At 44.5% G+C, this 9,886-nt stretch overlaps 1 protein-coding gene across 3 annotated transcripts in view; it reads right to left on the reverse strand.

Annotated features, from left to right (window-relative positions):
• TMEM231 (transmembrane protein 231) overlaps positions 1 to 9,886 on the reverse strand; it is a 19,952-nt gene that overhangs the window by 3,036 nt on the left and 7,030 nt on the right. For all 3 annotated transcript variants that reach the window (XM_010850760.1, XM_010850759.1, XM_010850758.1), the window contains 2 exons: positions 1,671 to 1,799; positions 928 to 1,071 (listed from right to left, as the gene is read on the reverse strand). In XM_010850760.1, the coding sequence (XP_010849062.1) occupies positions 928 to 1,071; positions 1,671 to 1,799 (273 nt within the window). The remainder of the gene's footprint in view (positions 1 to 927; positions 1,072 to 1,670; positions 1,800 to 9,886) is intronic.

Consider the following 9,886-nt stretch of genomic DNA (forward strand, 5'->3'; position numbering starts at 1 on the left):
AGACAGCAGGGCTTTCACCGCTGAAAGTCGTGTCCGACTCTTTGGACCCCATGGACTATACAGTTCATGGGATTCTCCAGGCCAGAGTACTGGAGTGGGTAGCCGTTCCCTTCTCCAGGGGATCTTCCCAGCCCAGGGATCGAACCCCAGTCTCCCGCATTGCAGGCGGATTCTTTACAGCTGAGCCACAAGGGAAGCCCCTTTACCGCTGAAGGAGATGGCAAATGAACAAACTGGAAACCTCCCTTTCATATTTCAGGTGAAGGTAAGAAGAGTAAACCTGGGTGAGCGATGCTGGAGGGACAGGTGGATGTTCTTTAGAAGCGTGTCAAGCAAGGACTGTGCTCAGGAGCTTTGAACAGGGTCCAGACGGAGCAGTAGGGTAAGTGACGTGGATACTCAGTAGAGGAAGAGCTAAGTGCAAAACCCCTGAGGCAGGAGCTGCTTCGTAGGTTTGAGGAACAGCAAAATGGACCCCGGGGCTAGAAAGGAGCAAGGGGGACGGAGACAGGACAGCAGCTGGAGACCAGGGAACGGCACCAGAGGCGTCTCATGAGGCTGTGTGATAACTGGATGAGATGATGCAGTTAAACCTCTTACCTCGGGGCTGGCCTATGTTATAAGCTTAGCAAAGAAAGATCACGTGGAATACACTGTGTGTGTGTGTGTGTGTGCAAACCCCAAAACTACAAACAATTCAGTTCTCAGATAAAGACAAAGATTCTTCTCCCTCTTTTTTTGAAGATGTAAACAGGGATATCTGTCTCCATATTTCGAAAGGATTCACGGAAAGAATTCCTCAGAGATCCTTTTCTGCGCCACTCACAGAGAAGTGCTATTTCCAATGTTACTTGCTCCCTCTTCAAAGCACTTGATAAACAATACAATACAGAAGCAAAAGAGATGGGCAGAATGAAGCGTCCCTACGTTGTACCGGACGTCTAGGCCACCGTAGCCGAGGGGCTGCTTCTGCTGCAGCCTCAGGTCTCCATTCACATATAACTGGGACCCCGGAAGAGCGAAGGAGGATTGGAGAAACGCCATGCTCTGCATCACGAATGTCGACATCCTCTGAAATCATTAGAAAGAGAGACCATATCAATTTCAGTCAGATCCGAATGGTTCCAGGTTCTGAGCATCACTCATCTGTGGTTGAAGCCTAAGGTGTCCCCCTAGTGCTGAGCTTAGCCATGCAGGAAGCGCTCTGCCCAGAACCCCTGGAGCTCTTAATAGCTCACGGAAATTAATGTGACCTTCACGAAAAACATTCAAATTTAACTTTGGCAGCTAAATCCTAAATGACACTTCTGCAAAGAATCATCTGCAGTGTGAGTTTTCCCAGAAATCAGAAAGGGGGGGCTCTGTTCTATTGAAAGTCAAAAGGGAGGACTTCCTTGGTGGTGTAGTAGATAAGACTCTGCCTGCCAATACAGGGGACACGGGTTCGATCCCTGGTCCGGAAGACTGCACATGCTGCAGAACAACTAAAGCCAGAGCCGCGCTCCAAATCAAGGAAGCCCTCGCACCGCGAGGAAGAGTGGCCCCCGCTCACCACAACTAGAGAAACCCCACACGCAGCAACGAAGACCCAGAGCAGCCAAAACATAAATAAATAGTTAAAAAAAAAAACAAACTATGAAAAAAAGAAAGACAAAAAGGAGATAACTCACATGCAGTTGGTAGGAGAAAGTCAAGATGAGCTGAACACCTAGAACCTGCTCTGTGGACTGCAGGGGAAGCTCCAGTTTAAAATGCAACATGTCCATTTTCCCATCCTGGTTCCTGTCTTCTTCTCTAGCCTAGGAAATCCAAAAAAGGCTGATGACCCTGGTCCTTAATAAGTCCAGGAGGACTCCACAGCGTGGAGTATGTTGGACACACACAGAGACTCTGCCACACACAGGCATTGTATCTCTCACTGAAAGAAAAAGAGAACATCAAATAGCTATAGGTGGATCAGTACTGGGGAAAGAGACATGGCCCCTGAAGTGCACACCTGCACTTCTAAACATTCTAGGGCCAAACTGGTTGGGACCTGGAAGCAGCAATAAAAGCAATGTAACATCTGGATGTATTATTCTTTTTCAGTTGTCTCATTTGATCTTTTTTGTTTTGTTGCTGGTATTTTCTTTCCTTTTAAGAAATATGCCTGAATTTATAGGGAAGGTTTAAATAGCACCTAAGAACAGATTTCGAAAAAATCCCAGCCATTCTGCATTTCCCAAACAGACTCAGCAGAAAACACCAGGCTGTTTGTATGTTCTTTAACCACGATGTCTTTGCTTCAGATTCTCAACGTTGGATTGATGTCAGGGCTTTAAAATGTGGTGTATCTTTTAGTACCAATCAGTACAATCAAAAAGAAAGTTAAGTAAAATCATTAAGGCAGTAAGACTCCATGCTGCTGCTGCTGCTAAGTTGCTTCAGTCATGTCCGACTCTGTGCGACCCCACAGACGCCAGCCCACCAGGCTCCCCTGTCCCTGGGATTCTCCAGGCAAGAACTCTGGAGTGGGTTGCCATTTCCTTCTCCAATGCATGAAAGTGAAAAGTGAAAGTGAAGTCGCACAGTCATGTCTGACTCTTTGCGACCCCATGGACTGCAGCCTACCAGGCTCCTCCATCCATGGGATTTTCCAGGCAAGAGTACTGGAGTGGGGTGCCATCACCTTCTCCGAAGACTCCATAGGTACTTTATAAATTAGTGACATGAAAGCAGTTGAGAACAGAGATCCAAGGAGGGAGAAAGACAGATTACAGCTCATAAAAAACCGCCAGAATCCAGTCTTGCCTCACAGTGACCCTAAGGGGACGAGCAGGAGAGACGGTCACTGAGATGTGATCACTGGGGACATGATTCCGTGGCGCAACTCTGGACCTCGCTGTTACAACTGATCCTTTCCGTAGGCTCCCAGAAGGACTCCGCGATGGTGTATCAGCATATTCCTCCCTGATTCCCCATCTACTGAGTCATGTGGTTCTCCTCCATACCTTTATGTGGGGGAAGAGATTCTTTGTTCTTTTTCAGGCTAATAAGGTTGCTTGAGATGGAGTTACCTCAGTTTTCAGAACCTTTCAATCATTTCTTTCCTTCTAGACAATAATGTCCTTATCCTGGGCCTTGTTATAGAGAAGTCTACCGTCTCTCTTCTGTTGGATACTATTTTCTCTGTCTCGTTCTGTCGGCTTTGCAGGTGCAGCACAGGGATATCTGTTACCAGGGCTGATGATCAGGTTACTGAGGCAACTATGTATCAGCAATTATGAGTAGGATGGAAAAGAGGCTGCCTTGTCTTCCTGAGCATTTTTTTTTTTTTCAGCTGATATCTGGGAAGACTTGGAAGACAAAGTCAGGTTACCTCTCTGTGGTAGATCCATAGCTTTTCTGGATCTTGAGGGTCATAAAGGAAGACAAAGATCAACAGCTTTCGAGAGAGGAAGGACAGTGGTCAGGAGGGAAATGCCAGAAGAATCTGAACTCTCAGAGTCCCAGAGGGAGAGACACATTTCATTTGACCTTTACAATCAGTCAAAGGTAAGCAGAGCAACTACTATTCCCATTGCATATATGAGAAAATCAAGTCTCGGGGAGATTAAAGGATTTATGGAGTACAGCTAGTACTGGTAAAGACAGGATATGAAGCCACATATCTGACTTGAAATCTGGTCCTGTTTCCAGGACTAAAATGTCCAGACTTAAACTCAAGGAGCAGATGTTGATTATGAAAGATCTTTTTGCAAAACAACCAGCATGCTTTTACTCCAGGTTCACAGAGGGCAGAGATCTGGTATAGCACCATAATTGGTGTCTGCTTGTTAAATCTGCTCATTAACCTGTCAAATATTTTCTGAGGGCCTACTATGTCCCAGAGGTGCCAGGCATTGCTTCAGGTTCTGGGAATAGAGTGGCAAACAAAATGGACCAAGTCCCCACCACAGTGGAGCTTCCATTCCCAGCCAGGGAGGCAGAGTGTAAGTCAGTGAACAATGTGCTGACGTCAGGCAGTGCTAAATGCCACAGGGAAAAGTGAAGCAAGCTAAAATCAGAGAATGGTCAGGGTGGAATTTAACAGAAATTTATATAGAAGGTATTCAGGAATACCTGACTGTCTGAGAAGTCAGATGAAGTGAGGTGATGAGGTACAGAAACATCTCGAGGAGGACTAACCCAGGCTAACAAAACGCACGTGCTCTGGGTGAAAGTGGGTCAGCGTTTACGAGGCTGAGATGAGGCCAGTGGAGCTGAGCAGAGTTCATGAGCTGGAGACAGTGAAAGACAAGGCTGATACAGAGCCATGGCGATGAGTGAGTGTGCAAATGATGCCTCTCCCACAGAGCTGCATGCGTGCCAAGGTGCTTCAGTCATGTCCAACTCTGCAACCCCATGGACTGTAGTCCGCCAGGCTCCTTTGTCCATGGGATTCTCTAGCCAAGAATACTGGAGTGGATTGCCATGCCCTCCTCACAGAGGACCTGTCACCAAGTAAGACTCTCGCTCCCCTGAGGCTGGTAAGGTGGGTTACATTGCTGTGCTATCACCTGGACCACGGATGGGCTCAGTCATTTAATTCCACCTACTTTTAAAAAAAATCATATTTATTTATTTAGCTGTGCTGGGCCTTCGTTGCTTTGCGAGCTTTTCTCTAGCTTCAGTGAGTGGGGGCTGCTCTCTAGTTGCGGAGCATGGGCTTCTCCTTGCGGTGGCTTCTCTTGTTGCACAGCGCAGGCTCTAGAGCATTCGGGCTTCAGCGTTGCGGTTCCTAGGCTCTAGAGCACAGGCTGATATTTGTGGAGCCCGGGCTTAGTTGCCCTGCAGCATGTGGGATCTTCCCAGACCAGGGATTGAACCTGTGTCTCCTGCATCGGCAGGTGGATTCTTTACTACTGAGCCATGAGGGAAATCCCAATTCCATTTACTTTAAATGAAGCTTAATACAAAATCCAACGGCTACAAAGGTAGGTATTCAAACAGCTAATACTTCTTTAACACAGGTTCAAGATTAGTAACTAAAATCCAATGGATGTGTCTGGCTAAGAGAATTCACCATCCCCCTATTTCTATAAGGTATATGTGAACTTGGGGCAATCTTTATATCCACAGATTGTCCTGTCTCATTCCTCTGCATATCCAAGAAGTTTTATTACTAATAATAACTAGCAATAATTAGAGAGGTAGGTACTCTTTCTATAACTACACTGAGGTCCAAACAGGGTATGGAACCCAATGACGCAACTGGGGTTGAGACTTACGTTTGCTGACTCCTGATTCTGTAACAGCCAGTAAGAACGCTAATTTCAAAGATTTCTGGGGTTAAAACAGGTTAATCCTCTACAGATATCTGTGAAACCAATACTAACATACTAGATAGATAAATACAGGCAGGCACTGCTGGATCTAGTCAATGCCAATCAGTCCAAATGTATCGATCAGGGTCCAATCAGAAAGAAAAAAACAAAATCAAGCTATTTTTAACAGGGGAATTTAGTATAGGGGATAATTGATAACATAGGCATTAGTGGGAGAAAAAAGGCAAAAAAAGGGACACTTTTTGCAGGATGACTGCCTAGGGCTGGAGAAGAAAAGGAAGAGGCTGGGACGCCTCAAGGAGCTGGGACTCAGACCTCAAAAAGGGAGGGCTGATGGCTTTGGAGCTTGGAGGGAGAACCCATGGAGCCAGTCAGTAAGGCTGGAGGAAGGATGTACGCCTGCTGTTTGCTTCAAGCCTATGATGGTTCTTCACCCTGGTTGCAATTTCTGGTTTTCTGCCACTCCAGAACAAAGCTTACCATGCCTCCTACTGGCAGAACCTAACAGGCAGCCATTTGTCAGAGGAGAATGTGGGTTTCGGTATCTCAACATGAGCGCCACAAAGGAGAGGGGTGGGTTGGGAGCTGAGACAAGACCTCATAGCCAGCAAAGCATCTGACTGTAAGCGCAGCTGTGAATTTAACTAGTGCCATTGTTTTCAAAGTGCCCTGACTTGGAACATTTTTTCCTCATCAGGGATTCTACACTATTTGATAGTTTGTTGGAATTTTATTTGGCTCTTGCTTGTTTTCATACCTTTTGTTCTTTTTTTAAAAAAATTATTTACTTACTTTTGGGTTGCTCTGGGTTTTGCTAGGCACAAGCTTTCTCTAGTTGCAGCGAGCAGGGGCTGCTCTCTAGTTGCAGTGCACGAGCTTCTCATTGCGGTGGTTTCTCTCGCTGCAGAGCAAGCGCTCCAGATGCAAGGGCTCCAGTCATTGCAGTACAAGGGCTTAGTTGCCCTGCAGCACATGGGATCCTCCCAGACCAGGGATCGAATCCATGTCTCCTGCATTGGCAGGCGGACTTTCAACCACTGGACCACCAGGGAAGTCGCATACCTTTTATTCTTTGGGTCATATTCTTTTATTTAAGTTAATTTCCTAGTTTATACCTGTGTCCACTTTACCATATACTTGTCATCATTGGGGTGTCCCACTTTTTCTTTTTATAGTGAAAATGCTCTTTGACACCAGTCTTTGGCTCTCCAGCAAAGTAGGAACCACTACTCCATTGTCTCCTAGACTTCTAAAATCCTTGCTACCTATACTTCAATGAATCTAAGGGTATGGAGAAGGGCATGTCAACCCACTCCAATATTCTTGCCTGGAAAATCAATCCCAGGGACAGAGGAGCCTGAGAGGCTTCGGTCCACAGGGTCACAAAGAGTCAAGACATGATTGGAGCAACTTCGCTCAAGAAAGCAAAAATACTTCCTAAACTACTGTGTGACAGTGCTTTCTAATCACTCAGGGAATTTATTTTATACTCATTGGAAGAGCTTTTAGATCTAGGCATATTAATATATCATATTTATGTACATAGAAAAATATACGTAAAATAAATTGATCCAGGGATTCTTAAAACTTCTCTACATTTTGATTCTTTCGAATCATTTTTTGACTCAGTATTATCCATACTTCTCTAAGCAGTTTCGTCCTTTGTACCATGCAGCACACTGGTGTTAGACCATCTACAACAACATTCACAAAGGGAAATAAAATCCATTGGTCTGAGTTTTAAAGCAGGCTTTCCAATTATGTGGAACTGTCCTACTTTAAAGGGCCTCTTGAACTTTCCCTTCCTTGCCTCTCAATTGGTTCTTAGGGTTAAATGCTTTATTATTGTTTCTTTTTTAGAACGCTTCTTCTGTTACTTATTTTTGGCTGCACCATGTCTTAGTCGTGGTATGCGGGGTCTTCAGTTGCAGCATGAGGCCTCAGTACTTGTGGCTCGGGGGCTCAGTTGCTGTCCCCTGCGTGCAGGATCTTAGTTCCCAGACCAGAGATCCAACTCTCATCCCTGCACTGAGAGGGGGATTCTTAACCACTGGACCGCCAAGGAAGTCCCTCCGGGGCTTTCTTTCAAGTTGCTCATGTCCCTTCTACCAGTTTTGGTGCTGGCACATCTGATGTTTGCGCAAGCGCAGGCAAAGAAGCTCAGACAAGCCTGTCTTCAGCTGACAAGCCGGTTAATAGCTACTGTACGATGCCACTGTCAGGCAGACACACTCCGATTTCAGAGACATGCAAAAACACGTCTGATACCCAGTCCTCTCCACTCATCTCCCTGCACCCTCCTACAGCCTTCAGCCCCACATTCTCAGAGTCACAGATGCTTAAAGAACCAAGTCAGGCTCGTTGAGGGAAACAGGTCATTCTGTGCTCTTTTTCTTCTCTCAAGCATGAAAAGCATCAAGACGCTGTCCAAGGTGAACTGACCAAAGCAGAAGCAAAGCAAGGTGAACTGACCATTCGTGACTTCCAAGGCATTTTCCCAAGTTAACAATTGCAAAGCCACCTTCAAGCATTTGGTCAAAACTTTGATCTAAAACCACTGCTTCTTACACTTTTTGGCACTTTCTTGGACAGGCTGTAGTCAGTCTACCTTCATCTTCAGAGTCAGAAAAGCATTTTGCTGCACTAAGGGTGAAGAGTCCAAGATATGGAACAAGAGTCCAAGATAGGGAACAAGATATGGAATATGAGCTGTAGTTCTGACTGCTCACTTGAGAGCCAGAAATTATGTCAATTCTCTGAGTCTCATTCTTCTCATCTGTAAAACTGGGGTATAGCCTCTACCTCAAAAGGTTCCTGTGAGCTTCAGAGATAATGTAATATGTAAAAAAAAATTAATGGCTAACACTTTACTAAATACTTGTTAAAGGCCAAGTACTACGTAGACAAATTTAAATGTGTTACCTAATGATAAAATGCTTAGCTTATGCCAGAGGCACAGTAAATGTATATCAATGTGTATTACTATGGTTTGTAAGCACATTACCAGGGTTTTGCCTACCCACTTTTAAAAAAACTGAGACATAATTCACATATCATAAAATTCACCCTTTTCCTATCAATACAATTCAGTAGATTTTAGTATATTCACAAAGTTGGGTGACTTATCACCACTAACTCCAATTTCAAAACCTTCTATCAGCCCAAAAAGTAGTCACATACTCATTAGCAGTCACTTTCTCTGTCTCTCCTCTGTGCCAATTAATTCCCCACGTTTCCGAATCCTTAAGCTACCTCTGTCTGTACAGATGTGTCTGTCCTGGACATTCCATCTAAACGGAATCCGACAATACGTACTGTCTTGTGGCTGGATTCTTTCACTGAGTAAAAAAAGGTCACCCATGTTGTAGCCTGTATCATGACTCCATTCCGTTTTGTGGTTGAGGGATCTATTGTATGGCTATAACACATTTTGTTGTCCATTCACTCACTGATGGGCATGTGAGTTGTTTCCACTTTTTAAAAAAATTGTCATTGTTATTATCAATGAGGCTACTATCAATATTTGTGCACAAGTTTCTGTGTAGACTGTCCTCAGTTCTGAGGTACACAACTTCCTAGGGGTAGGGATGCTGGGACACATGTTTAACTTTTTGAGGAACTGCAAACTATTTTCCTAAGTAATTGCCACTTTATATACTTATCTGCTTTTAAATGCTTTTTTACTGCTTTTTGGTTTGCTTTTGTTTAACAAGGCACTTTCTAAATTTTTCCTTTAAAAATTGTCACTTTATCAGTAATTTAAAAATCCTCAATATATATTACATTTCCATGGAACAAAAGGTTATTTAGTGAAAAGATTTCTCTCCCACTGAATCTAAGTTCCTCCCCCAGAGTAATCAATGTTGTCAGCTTCTTTTGAATTCTTCCAGAGATAGCATGGATGGAGGAGCCTGGTGGGCTGCAGTCTATGGGGTCGCTAAGAGTCGGACACGACTGAGCAACTTCGCTTTCACTTTTCGCTTTCATGCATTGGAGAAGGAAATGGCAACCCACTCCAGTATTCTTGCCTGGAGATTCCCCATGGACAGAGGAGCCTGGTGGGCTACAGTCCATGGGGTCGGAAAGAGTCAGACAAGACTGAGCAACTAAGCACAGCGCAGCACATTAAATTTATATTTTATATTCCCTCCTTAAAAAAAAATAGTATGTTGATAATAGTTATGGTTATGGTGACCATGAATCCCAGTTTATCTGGGACAGTCCTGGTTATAATAACTGGTAACATTTCCTATTAAGTTTCAGAAGTAGCCCAAATTATATGGGCCTCCTTGTGATAATATAAAGGTTTGCGATAAGTGATGGGATGCATGAGTCCTGGTCTCAGATAGACCGTTCATGGCTCTGTGGGCTTTGGGAAAATTAATCAATCCCTGGAGGCTCCAGTTTCCTCATGTGTGAAATGAGAGTTCATTCTCTCATCAATTCTGAGTGCTTACTATGGGCAGGCACTGTTTTAAGCAATGGGTCGAGAGAACACAGAAGACAGCAGGGCTTTCACCGCTGAAAGTCGTGTCCGACTCTTTGGACTATACAGTCCATGGTATTCTCCAGGCCAGAGT

Source organism: Bison bison, unplaced genomic scaffold, assembly GCF_000754665.1.
Source record: "Bison bison bison isolate TAMUID 2011002044 unplaced genomic scaffold, Bison_UMD1.0 scf7180017864295, whole genome shotgun sequence".
In the NCBI taxonomy this organism is placed as follows: domain Eukaryota; kingdom Metazoa; phylum Chordata; class Mammalia; order Artiodactyla; family Bovidae; genus Bison; species Bison bison.